This window comes from Heptranchias perlo, chromosome 27 (assembly GCF_035084215.1).
Source record: "Heptranchias perlo isolate sHepPer1 chromosome 27, sHepPer1.hap1, whole genome shotgun sequence".
Taxonomy (NCBI): domain Eukaryota; kingdom Metazoa; phylum Chordata; class Chondrichthyes; order Hexanchiformes; family Hexanchidae; genus Heptranchias; species Heptranchias perlo.
Genome location: NC_090351.1, coordinates 20,191,981 through 20,209,386, shown reverse-complemented (window position 1 = coordinate 20,209,386; position 17,406 = coordinate 20,191,981). Strand labels below are relative to the sequence as shown.

The 17,406-nt window shown below is 40.2% G+C and overlaps 1 protein-coding gene across 2 annotated transcripts in view; it reads left to right on the top strand.

Moving 5' to 3' along the window:
* Window positions 1-17,406, top strand: part of itpr3 (inositol 1,4,5-trisphosphate receptor, type 3) — a 263,682-nt gene that overhangs the window by 192,575 nt on the left and 53,701 nt on the right. For both annotated transcript variants that reach the window (XM_068007424.1, XM_068007423.1), the window contains exons 27-37: window positions 1,209-1,283; window positions 1,980-2,105; window positions 3,801-3,923; window positions 6,309-6,509; window positions 6,639-6,890; window positions 9,127-9,252; window positions 10,208-10,333; window positions 11,239-11,359; window positions 12,344-12,525; window positions 13,348-13,496; window positions 16,728-16,836. In XM_068007424.1, coding sequence (XP_067863525.1) covers window positions 1,209-1,283; window positions 1,980-2,105; window positions 3,801-3,923; window positions 6,309-6,509; window positions 6,639-6,890; window positions 9,127-9,252; window positions 10,208-10,333; window positions 11,239-11,359; window positions 12,344-12,525; window positions 13,348-13,496; window positions 16,728-16,836 — 1,590 coding nt within the window. The remainder of the gene's footprint in view (window positions 1-1,208; window positions 1,284-1,979; window positions 2,106-3,800; window positions 3,924-6,308; window positions 6,510-6,638; window positions 6,891-9,126; window positions 9,253-10,207; window positions 10,334-11,238; window positions 11,360-12,343; window positions 12,526-13,347; window positions 13,497-16,727; window positions 16,837-17,406) is intronic.

The window sequence follows — 17,406 nt, the reverse complement described above, 5'->3', positions numbered from 1 at the left end:
AATGAATGAAGATAGAGCAGATGACTGCATTTTTGTCATCTCACTAACATGGCCAGATTTGTGGGTGGAGATTCGTTCGGATGGAAGATTTGATGGACAAACGTAAATGATCAAGGAGACTTGAGCGTATTGTAGTTATGCGCGGAACTCACCCAAAATTCCACGATCTTTTAATTGTAAACAATTTTACAACACCAAGTTATAGTCCAGCAATTTTATTTTAATTTAAAATTATTTTATTTTAAAATAAAATTGCTGGACTCTAACTTGGTGTTGTAAAATTGTTTACAATTGTCAACCCCAGTCCATCAATTGCATCTCCACATCACGATCTTTTAAGCCATGTAATTTGTTTGTGCCCAGATTACGCCCAGTATGCATCTGGGCGTAAATGCGAAGAAACTCCAGGCCAGGGATTCAGTATTAATCATGATGCCTGTTTTCTTTTATTATGTATCTTGTTGAGGTAAAAATCCACCTTCCTTTAAGGTCTTTTTGTTCTGTTCAGCTGGAAATAGACACTGTATTTCGATACAATACTATCTCTGTGCTGGCAGGTGGTGGTGTTGCACTGTAACTAACAATTCAGGACATGTACAACAGCACAGATCTGATGAGCCTCTTGAAAGGGATTGAAAAGAAGTCTTTCTGTTCATCAGGAAATTTCTAATTTTATGATTATATTACTGAACCTCCTAATGGCTCTGTGGGTAAATGCATCATGTACAGTGGTCCTAAGCCATACAACAACAATTTGCACTTTTATAGCATCATGTGGATGGTGAAGTTGAGGGAGCATAAGTGAAATTGGAGAAGTGGGGGCTAGAGCAATTTAAATGAAGGTTGAATAGACAATGGTCCCAGAATCGATTTGCAGCGGGCACCCATGCCTGGAGGCAGCGAATTTTGGGGGAAAAAACTAATAGATGGAAAATTGTGGGCAGTGCACTCCCGATCTCCCAATCTGTGCAGCTGGCGGGCAAGGCTCCCTATTGGAAGCACAACCATAGAAAACGACCCCATTCAGGGTTTCCTACTTGGTTCAGATTTATGAGCCACTTGTCTGGATGTAGCAACAAAAATTATTTTATCTTCTTGCTAATGAAAACCACAACTGCTTACTTGGGTGTGTACATACTGTTGTGTCAGTTGAATTTCAAGGTGTCACATTTCTGTCTGATTCCACCATTCTATTGTTCATGTTTCAGGAGCCTGCTGATGATGCAGCTTTGGAGAAGACATTAGGAGGAAAAAGTAGCGGCAATTATAAAATTGCCAAAGAGGTGAGTTGTTTTATTTCGGAAGGCACGGAGGCAATTAACGGTGACTGTGTGTCTCCCTCAATTCCCTGGCCTCCCAGCGCTGCAGACCAGCGGTGGGCTGGCATCCTACAACTTGCTCCCAGATCTCTAATTGTGCCATTTGAACCATCACTTGGAGGAGGTGTACAAGAGTATCCTGGAGATGACTATGTGTCTCTTTTTTCCCCACTCAGCCTGTGGGAATGAATTTACTTGCTCACTGATTCCCTATAGCAGTATGGCTAAGATGGAATCTGAACAGTGTAAGGAGATGGGACATGGAACCTCATCTCACTGCCTCCTGGTGCATTGCGTATTCTAATGGGCAGTTCAAGAATGATATTGCTAAGGTCCTTGAAACAAGCTGTCAACTAGGCCTCTCATCATGTGAATGGAAGCAGCAAGGTGCTGACGTAAAAGAGCTGGGAAAACAAAAGAAATGAGGAATATAAAACCAGTAGTAATGAGACAGTTTGTCATTTGAACCAGTAATGTAATAGTTACACATCAGGGGTGATTTAATGAATTTGTACTTCACACAAGGAGTACAAATTTATGATAGCACCCCTATTATATCCTAGGAATTAGAGAGGCCATATTGGAAAATAAGGTGGGAGATGGTTAAGAAGCCATGATGTCAGTCCCACATGAGCTGATCTGTAATGTAAATCTTTTCAGATCTTGGAGCGGCTGAATAAAATGTGTGGAGTTGGAGAGCAAGTTCGAAAGAAGCAGCAGAGACTGCTGAAAAATATGGGTGCACACAAAGTGATGCTGGATCTGCTGCAGGTACCTTATGACAAGGTGAGAATATCGCCATGCCCAGAGTTAGTTTTGTACATTCTGACAATGACCTAACAAGAAAAAAGAACATGATTTACAGCCACATAAGATAACTGTTAGGCAGTGGGTGCTGGCCTTTTACGAGAAGATATTTTTGCTGTTTCACTGTTTGGCTTAATTTTATTCCAAGGTTTTGCCCCTTTATTTTCTCTCAGTCTCTTTGAGTCTCCCCACCCTGGGTCAGCAAGTCTCCTGCTCCGAGGCCTGTGCTAGTGCTCAACTGAGCCAGCTGCTAGGAGGTGTGTGAGAGAGAGAGAATTTCTGCTTCCTTAATGACTCTTGAATTGGACTTTGCTCCATTGCTGACACCTGGCGAGAGTTCACTTCTTAAGACCAGTTCTCGGATATTGGACTGGCTACCTTTCTCCTTTCAGTTTCCACCTTTAGAATCTTCCTTGCCACACAAACTGTTTCCCACCAGTCCATGTATTCTAAGGTTTCCTTTATGTTCATTTGCATGCACATACTAGTTGCCACTATGGACCTGAAGCTCCTAATCTCCCTATTACTTTTTGGTCATTTCCAGGCTCTGCTCTGCCCTCTCCTCCTCTTCATTTCATACAACCATTCCTCCTTTCACCTACCCATCTACAATACTATACCTCCCTCAATCCATCTCCTCACTTGACATTACTCCTCAATCATATTTTCTCTCCTGCTGCTGTCCCTGTCTTGAGTCCATTTAAGAATGAATCCATTGCCTCCCTCTGCACCTCTCTTCATATTTTCTGTCATGCCCAATGTGGCTCCCATCAGTGGCTCTCCCAGAGGAATATTCCCTGTCTCATCCCTTCCTCCTTGCGACTATCTCATCCAACTCATTCCTTGGGGATTAACCTCTTTATCTTCTTTCTATCTCTCTTAGCTCTTCCATGTGGATCACCAGTGCAGTGGGAGTAGTTTTGGATTGCTGTATTAAAGTGCCAGCAGAGATACAATGGGCCGATAGGTCTCCTTCTGTGCTGTAAAGTTAAATGGTTCCAAGCTGCGCAATGGGTCTACATATCCTGTATAAAACACAATAAATATTATTAACTAGGTATGCATGCCTTGTGTAACACAATATGTGTTATCCAATGGATCTCCAGATCATATACTTATCCAATCGATCTACAGCAAAAATGTATAGCACAGTATTAGCCAATGAGTCTATAGGCTCTTAGTGTAACTTGATGAGTCTGCGGACATAGGTTGACAATTTCCATGAAGCTGCTCCCACTCCACCGTCCCACCTTTGCCAGATTTGTGGCAGAAACCCTTGTAAACAAGGTTTCCGCCACACTTCCATCTAAGTTAGGGTAGCAGAGCAGGAGCAGCTCCGAGGAGATTCCCTGCCATTATTAATCAGGCTAACACCGTGTGTTTCAAAGAATCTGCAGTTTCCTCATGTATCACAATGTGCACTTTCTAGTTGGTGTCACAATGTCTTAGCATGCGACTACAGACTGATCATGTAACACAATGTGTATTATTCAGTGAATCTACAGCGCCATTGATACAAAGCAGAGGGGCACTGGGGGAAGAAAAGGTACCCAATTGTGAATAATGCCTCCATAATGACATAGGACTTACAATGGCAGTTTACTGTGCTCTTTCTCAGTGTAGTCATCTGCATCTATTCTGTAAATAATGAATAAAGGTTGTGTTTTGTTGCAGAATGATGTGAAAATGTGTGAAATTTTGAAGTACACACATCAGTTCCTTCAGAAATTCTGTGCAGGAAGCCCTGAGAATCAGACTCTGCTTTACAAGCACCTGAACCTATTCTTGACTCCTGGAGTAAGTAACCTTGTGGCTCACACAGTTACACTAGATTCAGATTTGTCAATGTCCACAGGTTGTTATTTTTTTTTAACAGCTGAGCCCATGCCTAAAGTTTCAATTAAGGAAATACTGATATCCTTTTAGATATGAATTGTCAGCTCAATGTCACTAAAAGCGCAACCCAGGAAAATTATGTTAGTGACTCCATATCAAACATCGGTGGCAGAATTTAAAGTTGGCCCAGATTTTCCTGCAACGGTGAGATCGGTGATGCACACCGTAAATCTCGCCATTGCTTATTTGCTCCAAATATTGCTGCTTTTCTAATTAGAATAGGCCACAGCGAACATAGCGGCAAATCAGACACTCAGCGCTGATCTGAATTGCTGAAGTGATGGCACATTCACCATCTAGAGCTGCGGGAGAGTTTCAGTGAACGGAAGTGTAATTTCTTAAATAAATGTTAATCTACAATCGAGCTTTGTATTAAACACTGATGTCCTGCTAAAGTACTCACCTGCCCCTGACAGAAAGATTAAGAGTAATAATTGACTCAGCTGCATCTGTTTAACAACCAATGATCCTGCGGCAGTGAGTGCTCCTTTACACACAGCAGCTCTCGGAGAAGGATGTGAGCCCCGTGGTCATACCGACAAACTCCTCTCACTGTTTGGTTTGTTTAATGAACAAGGTAAATAACACTGGCGCTTAATTGCAAGCATATCTGTATCAACGTATTAAGGGCACATGACGAATATCTCAACACCACAAGAAAAATGATTTCTGCAGCAGCTGCACTAGAAAATCAACATAAATGGAACATTAGTCTGATATTAATTAAAAATCATTATTCCTAAACCACTGAAATGGCTATACTCAAGTCCCTTCATTCTTCAACTTGCTAGTATAAGTTATGATCTTTTAAAGGGTTCTTTATTTAATGCTGAAGAAATGTTTCTAATTGTTCCTTTCATCTGGGGAAATGTGGAAACTTGACTCCATAATTGTTTTATTTTGCTTCCAATAATGGCACAGGAACTAGGTGCTAACATCGGGCTAAATAAACGGATGAATAAAAACCGCCTCGGTTCCTTTGTGATCTGAGGCAGTTGAGACGTTTCCAGGATAGTCACCATCACAAAATGATAGCAACAAACTTCCGAGTAAAGGATAAATAATACCGTAGACTACAGTTTGATTTTGACTGTCATAAATCATGCCATTGCCAGGCCACCAGCACCATTATTTTTAAGTCTGAGTGGCAGCGGCATAAGAACTGGCTGAAATGCAGGAAAATCTTGATCGCCATTGGTTTTATCGAGGTGGAGCTACGATAATTACCATCTGACTTTTTAGCGAGGGTAACGGTGGAGTGGCACAAAATGGCGGAGCGGCGTAATGAATGGCGAGTTACTTACTCCATAATTTCCTCTTTTGCGCGTCCGTGGGTCCCTAGTCCCCAGGAAAATCTGGGTCAAAGTGATTACTTATTGTGTAACCCATTGAGTTATGCTTCAACAGGACCTGCTGTCGAAGAGTAAGCAGCAGTACTGGTCTCCTGGAAGGCAAGCAAAGCCATGATTCCAACCAGACACAAATTGCTAGCATCCTGCCAACATTAGGCAGGTCCACTAGCCAGCACTGAACTCCACATAGACATTCTCTGTGTAGCTGATAATGAGCTGCATCTTTATTCATACTGAGTTTTAACAACTATGTGCCAACTCAATGCCAGCTAGCAGGTATGTTCTAAGGACATCCTTCTCCCTCAGTCTGACGAGATGGCATCTTGGTTACATTAAGATGAAAAGTGTAAAGAATAGATTTCTGTTTGATGGATACAAATTTCAGAGCCTTTCTCTGCTAACGTGCTCAAGTTTTAATTAATTGTTTCTATCCATGTAGGACCTTTGAAAGGTCCTGCAGGCCTATTTGGGTAGAGTCCCAAGATGCAGCTGAGCTGCTGAATGGTTACTTTGCATCCATTTTCACTTCAGAAGATGATGCTGGGTGTTGATAGTGTAATCTGATGCCAAAATTGAATCTGTGGAAACTGATGCAGAGTTGGTTCTGGCGAGGATTAGGATTCTTAAAGCAGATGGGACAGCTGGCCTTCATGGTATTCACCATAAAGTACTAAAAGACATTTTGGATACTCAGTGTGTGGGTGAGCAAGTCCAGAAAAGACACGTTAAAGTTTCATCCCTTCATCACTTCTAATGGAATATCTTATCCAGACCATTCACTGTTCCTTTTTCAGATGCTAACTGACCTACTGATTTTATTTCAGTCTTTCCTTTTGCTGTGCAATGTTCTTTGTGGTAAAAGTGATAAAGTATCTGTGGTGCCTTTTAGATAACATTGATGTGTCTCATTCTCTGAGCTCTCTCACTTTTGCAGCTCTTGGAGACTGAGACCATGCAGCACATCTTCATGAACAATTATCAGCTGTGTTCAGAAATAAGTGAAACCGTCTTGCAGCATTTTGTGCAGTGCTCAGCGACACACGGCCGCCATGTGAAGTATCTTGATTTCCTACATACCATAATAAAAGCTGAGGGAAAGTATGTCAAAAAGTGTCAAGATATGGTGATGACCGAGGTAAAAGCAGCTAAAGGCACCCAGCCTTGCAATGTTTGACCGTTTTTCATTGTAACTTTGAGTAACTGACTTGTCAACACAACAAAAAGGTTGCATTCATTTTGAGTACCTTATGTTTTATATCAACAGCTGACCAGCGCGGGTGATGATGTTGTTGTGTTCTATAATGACAAGGCCTCATTTTCTACCATGTTGGAAATGATGAATACAGCTAGAGATGGCGTGGAAGAAAACAGTCCCCTCGCGTATCATATCTCACTGGTGGAATTGCTTGCAGCCTGCGCCGAGGGCAAGAATGTTTATACAGAAATCAAGTGTACCTCACTGCTGCCTTTGGAGGACATTGTACGAGTGGTCACTCACGAAGACTGTATAACAGAGGTATTGCCAGCTGTTTAGCGATATACAAAACAAATAAAAAAATTCCTAATGTGGTCCTGTAACTCTTTTAGCAATCAAGCAGATTGGGGCAGAGGAAGAGTGAGGAAAATCAAGGAGGCAAATATTTAAAAAAACAAACTAGAATTTAGCCATTTAGTTAAAGAAGGTTGCTGTTGTCAGCAAAATCAGTGCAGAATCAGAGTTCAGTAAAAGAAAATCCAACACAATGCATTGAAGTAACTCTGGTGTGGTACAGGTTTGATCTGAATAAGTTACAATTGTCATGTATGAACCCAGGATGCCCATCAGACCAAGCATATGGGAGCAATGTGTTATGAGTGTGACCAACTAAAATAATGCACAGTATTCTTTTAGGTCAATTGGTTTACCATACATTACCAGGGGATAGGCAGTGCCTGTTTAATACAAGCCCACCAACAAAATGCTTACAGATTTAACATTGTTTTTTGGTTTAAATGTATATATTGGCATGGTAGTGGAACTCATAATGTGGGCCCTGTGTTTCAGCACAGAGCAAAAGAAAGAGATAGTTGTCCTCAACAAAAGTTAATGAGTAATTCTAAATCCTACAACATGACTTATGCACCAGTGTGATTTACAGATTTTTGGTAACTCATCAGAAAACTTTCATACGATGACCGACTGGGAAAGTTAACTGAATGTCTTTGGTTTTAGTAACTTACACAGTCTTCATTTTTACATCATTACTGGTAGTTCTTCGTTAGTTAAGTTCACAGAAACGCTGCTGTAGTTGCTTATGACCCTTTCAACTTAAACCAAAAATGTAAAATGCTCCACGTGAAATTGACAGAAGGTGTGAAGCTGGTTTCCCAGATTATTGCAATAAAAATGTTTAATCGTCTGATCTCAGTTGCGACTGAATATTGGGCACTCTTTGGGTAATTAGAGCTCTCAACACCTTTCACAATGCTTACTCCCTGCCATATAACCAGGAATCACTTCATAATTATTGACTAGCCCTAGCAAACAAAATGATGGGCTTCTATAGTTTATACAGTTGATGCCAGATGCTCAGCAGGCATGTGTGATGTAATTATTCTTCATTACTTTGCCTGGCACTATTTTGCCTATATGTTGAAATATGTCAGAGAAATGTTAATGTGTAGGAATTCTGTAATACTTGGATATGCTGCAGTGTAGTCTGCTAATACTGGGTCTCACCCTGGCTTAGTTGGTGCACTCTTGCATACGAGTCAGTGGGTTGGGGGTTCAAGCCTCACTCCAGGGTTTGAGGATATAATCGAACTGATACTTCACTGAGGGAATGCTGAATTGTTGGAAGTGCTGTCTTTCAGATGAGGTGTTAAACTGAGGCTGCCTGCTTGTTCTATGGTTTGGGTGGATGTATCGGATCCTATGGCACTATTTGAGGAAGAACGGGGAGTTCCTCTACTGTCCTGGCCAACATTCCTCCATCAATCACCACCACCAAAACAGATTAATTGGCCAGTTATCTCATTTGCTGTCTGTGAGAATTTACTGTGTGCAAAATGTCTCCCATGTTTTGATGGGCAGAAACCAAGTTCTGTGGTTTGGGCAGAGACACTACTGACTAGAGATGAACAGCATTTCCCTGGAAGCTGCAGACTACAGTCGCACTCTCTCATTCATCTGACAGGATGCCCTGCTATAGCTAATAAAATAATCTCGTGTTATGTTTTCCTGCGTTTGCTAATTTTAGCAAACAAGTATTCATAAAGATTCACAGATTTAAGATAATTGGCAAAAAAGCCAGGGGGGAGATGAGGAGAATTTTTTTCACTCAATGAGTTGTTATGAACTGGAATGCATTGCCTGAAAGGGTGGTGGAAGCAGATTCAATAGTAACTTTCAAAAGGGAATTGGATATAAACTTGAAAAGGAAAAATTTGCAGGGCTATGAGGAAAGAACAGGTGAGTGGGACTAAATGGCAGCTCTTTCAGAGAGCCAGCACAAGAACGAGAGGCCAAATGGTCTCTTTCTGTGCTGTATGATTCCATGAGTATAATTTTGGAAAGACCCTGTTATACTCATCTGCTTTTACACAAACATTAGTAAATTGAGAAAAATAAAGCTGTTAAAAGGAAAGGATCCAATGGAAATTTCTAAGGAGGGGAAAATAGAATAATGGTAGGGATATAGTCTGCTTCATTCCTATTGATATTTCAATGGACTTACCATTTACAGCTGTATATGTTTATTTCTGCTTATTAGGTGAAAATAGCCTATGTCAATTTTGTGAATCACTGCTACGTAGACACAGAAGTGGAAATGAAGGAGATTTACACCAGTAATCACATCTGGAAACTTTTTGAGAACTTCACCGTGGACATGGCTAGGGTAGGTCATAGAAAGTGTGTAATGCTAAGAGCATAATGAAATAGCGAACATAACAAAGTAGAGTCTGAGGAAAGTGTAATATTGTATAGCTTGGGGATGTGCTCGAAAAGGTGTATTAAAGGCTTTTGTATTTGTGGGCCACGTAGGTGTGCACCATGGAGTCTTGGGGGCCACATTAAAAATATTAATCAATGCTTCATTAATTTGCATACAGTTTCTGATTTCAGATTAATTCACCAATGAAGCAATTAATGATAAAAGCAGCCCATTCCAAACCTCCAGGCTCACAAAACCAGTCAATAAGAAATCTAAGCCAAATCGAGCTTACGCATCTGGGCTTTGTGGCTTTGATTGCCAGAATTTGAATGCTGCCATAGTTTGGACATCTCTGTGCTACTAAAATCACACCCGCGTCCCTGAGAGGTTAATATGATGTGACTCCCTTTGATGGAAGGATATTACTGTAGTTTAGTCATATTTTATCCTTATCGAAAGTAACAGTAATACAAGAGCAAGGTTCAACTAGCATTGTTTTTTCTTGTTGACTATACAATTTTGTGACAAAGTTGAACCTAAATCTAACAAATATATTTAATCTATTCTACAATTTTCTATAAGTTATGGAAACTAGGAGAGATCATGTACTGAGAAATATTACTGCAGTATCGGCCTATTTGAATTTGTTTATTGAAGAAACAAAAGCTGACATTTTATATATTGCGGTCATCAATTATTTAACATTTTATTTCAAATTCCGTGAATAATAATTAAATTTAGAAGCTTTAAACATGTCATCATTATTGTTTAGGCAAAATACATGTGAAAATTGCTGTAATATAATTTTGGATATAAACATAAAGAATAATTAGTCTTCATTATTATCAGATTTTTAATGAACTAATTCAAGTGTACTCCATTTGATGCAAAGGATCTGCTTTCATTTTAATTATATAAGGTTTGCAATAAAAGGGAGAAAAGGCTTTCAGACCCTACTCTGGAGAAATATGTGGTGACTGTTGTCATGGATACCATCAGTGCATTCTTCACTTCTCCATTCTCTGAAAACAGCACATCGCTGCAGGTAATTCACTGGGAATTCTTCATTATTAAGCTTTAAGCAAAACAACATTTCCCCTCTTTTCAACAGTGCCTGCATCTCTACTTAGGGTTTCCACCTAATCGAAAATCATATAGGTGCAGGAAATGGGTAGACTGGGGGTGGGATTATGGTTTGAGTTCTGAGATTGGCTTTGCTGATGATGAAAATTTATCACTAACCTTAATAATTAACTCCTGACCTTTGTGAGACACAAATAATTGGAAAATAGAGTTTGACTTCAATAAAAAAGACTTTTGGTGTTGGTTTACAGCTTAGAGATTTCCAGTGAGCCCATTCAAATATCGAGCTGTCCTATTAAGCCTGACTCCACCATGGACACAAATCATTCTCTGACCAAGAGGGTGGACAGACAGTTTTGCAGGCCTCTACTAATGGTGCATCATTACATACTGCTGAAAGGAGTGTGAGAGCAGTGATAGGTACGGCAATTGTACCACCACATCCCTCTCTCATATTGAGCACCAGGTCTCCGTCTCATGAGATGGACAAAAATCGCCCTACGAGGGTTCAAGTCCACTTTATAGCATTTCGTGGTGCAATGGCCTTTTTGCAGGTTCCACAAGAGCAAATTAACAAAAGGATTTTTACACAGTAAATCTATGTCAAGAAAATGGAACATTTTAAATTGCTGCTTCAGGAATGTATTTCCTCATTGCATGTGGGTGACATAACAAAATTAACATATTTTGCATATTGATATATGATGGAATTTAATGTGGCACCTCATGCCAGGATCCTTGTGCAGTAATGAACATATCAATGATTTCCTCCTATTCTCATTCTTAATGTTGAAAGGCACACAGTAAATTGTTCCATTTTAACCTGAATACATAATAACTGCATGTATTCCTTTCCATTTCTTGTAGACACACCAGTCTATTGTTGTGCAGCTGCTGCAGTCCACATGTCGGCTTCTGGATTGCTCATGGCTACAACAGCAGCAAAAGTTTTCAGTGGAAACCTGTATTAGGACATTAGCTCTGATGGGTAAGGTTCAAGTCCACTTTTTGGATTATTATGGTAAGAGATCTGAATTCAAAATAAATGAGACCATTCAGACAACACATGGCACATTTACCGTTATTGAGTAATATCCTTTTTCTTCTTGACCATCAAAGCATATCCTTATAGCCACAAAAATCAATTTAATATTGAGCAGGGGGAAGCAATTTTTTCTGTCTGTCTTCCTTTCACTTCCCTAGCTAAAGTAAACCTTATTTTGGTTTCTCTGGATAACCAAAGTACGAAGGGATGAATGCGTCTGGGGCGATAGCGCATCTACAGCCCGTTTTACACTCCACGCCACTTTCCTTTCTGTTGACTTCAAGAGAAAAGAAAATGGGGTGGAGTGTAAAATGGGCTGCCAATTCCCTATCACCCATTTTGCACTACCACCTGAGAGCAATTTTGCCCCCTATGTAATCAAAATGACATTAGAAAAGCCAGGAGTTTTCTACAAGTGTATTTAAAGGAGAGATATTTCTTAACTGGCATTGTCAGTGGTAAAGTCTATCACTTTAAGAATTAATTACCCATAGATTAGTGTTCCGGCTGGGACGACCATTTTGAATGTAGGTGTTGACCAGGCTGCAGATGTTTCTCCTCTCCTCTCCCTGAACTGTAGCCTGATCCCATTTCACAGGCTGCCAATAGTGACTGACATTATTTTGTATAAATCTGCCGATTTCAGTAAATTAGTTGTATGATGTTTATTTGATTATGAAGAGGTTTATTTGGGTCCTATCTTTGACTATTTTAAATGTTGTAGGGTGACTTCAGGGCCTTATGCAAGCGAGTTCAATTGTGTTAGCTGACTGTTTTTAAGTGTTCAGATTGGCTAAGAGTTGTTTCACATATAATGAATGCACAGGAGTGCCCCAAGAGACTGTGAAACTCAGTCTGTTTAGCTGATCGCATTACTTTCCAGGTTGGTAGGAAAAGCTAGTATAACTTTGTGGTTTTTCATTTTAGCAAAAAGCCGTTCAATACCCCTTCCAATGGACCTGGACACTCAGGCTGGCACCTTGTTAAACAACCAGTCATCGATAGCTCAGAGAAATGCTATGAACTGGAAGACAAGCACCCGAGCGTTCCCTCGCGCTGCATGCACACAGCAGCAATGGGACTACAAAAATATAATTGAAAAACTACAGGTTTGCTACTTCTGTTTAAAAGATATTTGTTTTTATTTAAAAATGGTCCAGACATTCACCTTTACTGTAATTCCAAGATAAACCTCAACAACTCACCTCCTACATATGGGTCTTTGTTCTCTTGTTCCCTGCCCCACAGGAAGATGGGGACCTGATTCTTGAGCCCTCCACTTGTTCTCAAGGGTTGGGCAAAAGAGCTGCAAGTCAAGCATGGTACCCCACCCCCAACTATGAAACTAGCCTCATGCTAACCCTAAAGTGTAAATGTTTGGTAGACACTTCTGAGATGAGGTAGCGAATCCCCTATTGTCCCTGATTATCAGTGGCTGCTCATTATCATGCCAATCTTCTCTTTTTCTTAGCAGCATTTTACACTTTTGTTAACTCACTTTAATTTAAAAGCAACACTTTAACGTAGCTAACTTGGTTAATCTATCTATGTCTTCCTGAAGTTCTCTATATTTCCCACTATGCCAAACGTCCTACCATTATGTTGTGAGCAAATTTTGAGCTTGTCCTCCCTGTAAGTAAGTCCAAATAATTTATATATAGATGCATATAACAAGCAAAAAGGACTGTAATGTCAACACATTTTATGCCAAATCATTGTCAGATCGCTTCATGAAATCACTTATTGGTCATAATATTGTTGCACTGCCAAATATAGTGGTTAAAATGGAATAGGAGCTTCAGTATATAATGCATTGATAGCTACAAGTCAGAAGTATACTATGACACTGATTCAAACAATGTCTATATGATGGTGGCACCTAGGTTTTTATTTCTCCTCCAGTTCTTATGTATCCTTGTGATTTTCTGTAGGATATCATAACGACTCTGGAAGATCGACTACAACCGCTGGTGGAGGCTGAGCTCTCTGTTCTTGTTGATGTCATGCATAGGCCAGAGTTGTTGTTTATGGAAGGAACAGAAGCCAGGCTGCGGTGCGAAAGTGGAGGATTTATCTCTAAGTAAGCAAGCAAACTATGGGCCTCGTGTAAAACATTACAAGAAGAATTTTCTACTGATGCAAGGCCAGCACCAAACTTACTGCCAATGTAGTGCATTTGCTCTATTAGCAAAAGTAACATTGTTGCCTCCTACACTAACTGGCAGTTTTAATGCAGATTATGTAATGACTGTGGAGAAGAGATGCTCTGCTGACCATGTCAACATTCATACAAGCATAAATTGAGATGTCTGATATAGAACAAAACATAAGTGCTGTTGCAAAATTTTTGCAGCCATATTTGTATTGTGGAATTATAGGAAAGTTTGGATCTTCGTATTCGTAAAAAATCTAGGCACTTAGTGCAAAGAGCATTACCCATTCCACTCCTGACTGATCTGTCTCTTCCTCCTACCCATTGTAGCACATTTCTTAATGCTGCTGCATTTAATTGAGAAAAAACTTGCATTTATATAGCACTTTATCACATCCTCAGGATGTCCTAAGCCACTATCACCTCAAAGATTTACTTTTGAAATGCAGTTGCAGGTGTTATGCAAGGAAGGAAAGCAGCCAATATATGCACAGCAAGATCCCACAACTATCAGTGAGATGAATGACCAGTTAATTTGTTGTTTTTGGTGCTGTTGGTTGAGGGAAGAATGTTGGTCAGGATACCTGGAAAACTCCCCAGTCGTCTTTGAATAATATTGTGGGAGCTTTTACATCCAACTGAACAGGTAAACAGGGTCATGGTTTAAAGGCAATTCCGTCAATGTAATACTCCTTCAGCATTATCCTGAAGTGTCAAACTATATTATGTGCTGAAGTCCTGGAGTGGGAAAATGAAAATACCCTTGCACCCTCTAATGGAGCAAGCTTTCTGTGTCAGTTTAAGAAGCAGGGGAAAAAATAATGTTGATGTATGCTTCAGTGGCAAGGTAGCAGATTTTCACCTTGAGTGACTGATCACTAGATAAAGCTAATGGTTGAGCTAGAGTTTGTTCTAATGATCTATCACAGCTCAGATGCTATAAACTTTCAAAGTGAAATGTGAAGGCTTGTGAACATCATCTGAGCCCCAAGAATATTTTACGACCAGTAACTCACTTTAACCTGACCATTATTTTATGAAATGAAAAGTCGGTGTTGTTTTTGAATGGTAAGCAGTAATAGTACTGCAAAGTTTGCAAAAGTTCTGCAGTACAGCATTGTCCACAGCCGTTTGGAACAGCCATCTTCTGAAGACAACAGCACTTGTTATCTTCCTTTGTTGTATTCCATAATCTAACAGTAGTTCTGATATCACATTGGATGATGAGAACGGTCATTGATACATTATTTTCCAGAAATTAACATAAATTTAATATGTAGATTCTAGAATACTTCTAAACATTGTATGAATATAGCAACCAAACATGAACAACAGAATGGATTTGGTGTAATGATATTGGTAGTAGTTGCTGGAGTTTAAAAGGACATATCACTTATAAGGCTGTTTATTTGACTGAATGTAGCACCTAGGAGCCCTAGCAAAGGCAAGCTTAATGGTGGTAAATGGGAAAACCCTTCAGTGGTTGGAGTAATTTCTGACACACAGGAAGATGTATGCGGTTGTTGGAGGTAAATCATCACAGCCCTAGCACGTTGCTGCAGGTGTTCCTCAGGGCAGCGTTGTCAGCCCAATCATCTTCAGCTATTTCTTCAGTGATCTTCCCTGCATCTTGAGGTCAGAGTGGGACTGTTTGTTGATGATTTTACAGTGTTCAGCTCCATTCACAACTTGAATGAAGTAGCGCATGCCAACCTATAACAGGACTTGGACAACATCCAGGCTTGGGCTGACATTGGCAGGTAATAATTGCAGCACATAAGTGCCAGTTAATAATCCCTGACAAGAGAAAGACTAGCCATCTCCCCATGATCTTCAGTGGTACCACCATCACTGAGTCCCACGCCATTAACATCATGGGGGTCACCATTGACCAGAAGCTTAACTGGACCCGCTATATCAACACTGTGGCTACAGGAGCAGAGCAGAGGGTGGATACTCCGTGATGAGTGGCTCTCCTCCTGGCCCCTCACAGCCTCTTCACTCTCTACAAGGCTCGAGTTAGGAGTGTGGTGGTACACACACTGCTCACTTGGACAGGTGCAGCTGCAACAACACTCAAGAAACTTAACACCATCGAGGATAGAGTAGTTAACTTTATTGACACGCCTGTCACTGACTCAGTATCCACTCTCCACCACCAGCCCACTGCAGCTGCAGCATGTACTGGATATAGGATGCACTGCAGCAACTCACCAAGGTTACTTTGATGACATCTCTCTCCCTGCGATCTCTACCATGAAGAAGGACAAGAGCAGCAATACTATGAGAACACCATTATCTCCAATTCACTCACCATTCTGACTTGATCTGTGTTTTCATCATCATTAAGTCAAAATCCGAGAATTCTCTACCCAATACCATTGTGGGTGCACAAGGACTGCAGCGGTTCAAAATAAGGTTCCAGTATCACCATCTCTGGGCAATAAGTATGATCTTGGCAGAGCCACCCGCATCCCTTGAACAACATTTCTTTTAAAAAATCCTTTCAGATCTAGGCTCTAGCTTCATATCTAGACCATACTAACAGAATGAAAGTTTCTCTGATAGCTGTTCAAGGCCCGGGTGAAGTGAGCAGAGGTACTAAGTGTAATTCATAAGTAAAAAAACTAGAACAAATTTATCATGAGAGAACTAACCACCTAAACCATACTCAGGAAGGTCTCTTTGCTCTATGCTCATGCAACATGTCTCTATATTAAAACAATAATTTGCTTTTGTTTTAATGGCTAGTGTAGTTTGTAGCAGCTGTGCACAACACCCAAGTATTATACTGGTAATAGAAAGAAAAAAAGACTTGCATTTATATAATGCCTTTCATGAGCTCAAGATGTCCCAAAGCACTTTACAGCCAATGAGGTACTTTTTGAAGTGTAGTCACTGTTGTAACAATACGCTGAGCAGTCATGATATTGACTATCATTACCATGGATTAAAAAACACCCCATAAAAACAAGTCGTCCACTAGGAACCACATATCTTTTCAAATAATGCTTCAACAAAGGCAGACAGGATTATGAGGATATTATTCATACTTACTAGCCATGATGTGGTGGCAATGACTCAAGGACCTACCGTTAGGCCACTGGGTGGCTGTGTAGTTGTTGCTCTTTTTGTTCCTAAATCTGTTTACTTTTCTAGGCTAATTCAGCACACACAGAATCTCATGTCAACGGAAGAGAAGCTCTGCATTAAAGTTCTCCGTAACCTTCAAGAAATGTTGGTCAGAAAAAGCAGCTATGGAGACCGGGTAAAGATAAAGAAATGTAACTGTATCCCTCTGGGCTGTTGCGTATAGAGAGAGCTGAGAGTCTGTTTAATTCTTTCACTAACACAAACCTGTATTTGGGTTCTATATTTCAGGATGTTTTACTCTACATTTCACGTTAACTGCCATATGTTTTATATAAATATTTGGTCTCGCCAAAGTCAAAAAAAGAGGGTAGAGGGTTGTATGCAAAGGGCTTCGGGCCAGGATTAAATGTTAGAAACATAAGGATAAATATGTTGATATTTTGTATTGGGAATCAGAGCATTTCCACAGAACTTTCTCTCAGGAGGTTAAATAAGTGACATAGGCAATGATACAATAGATTGTATACAATCTGTGAAATGAGTATGATTCATGGCGGAATGGCCTTTTCTCACTATGCTTTATTTGCATAATTAAAATGTTGCACAGGTGGATGTGTTAGTACAATTGTGATACATTTTTTTCACAAGCCTTTTATGGGACAAATACATTTATACATTGAGTCTATTGAAATTACAGTATCTACCTGAGTAGTGTTACACATTTGAGGGCTGCGGAGCAGGGTTA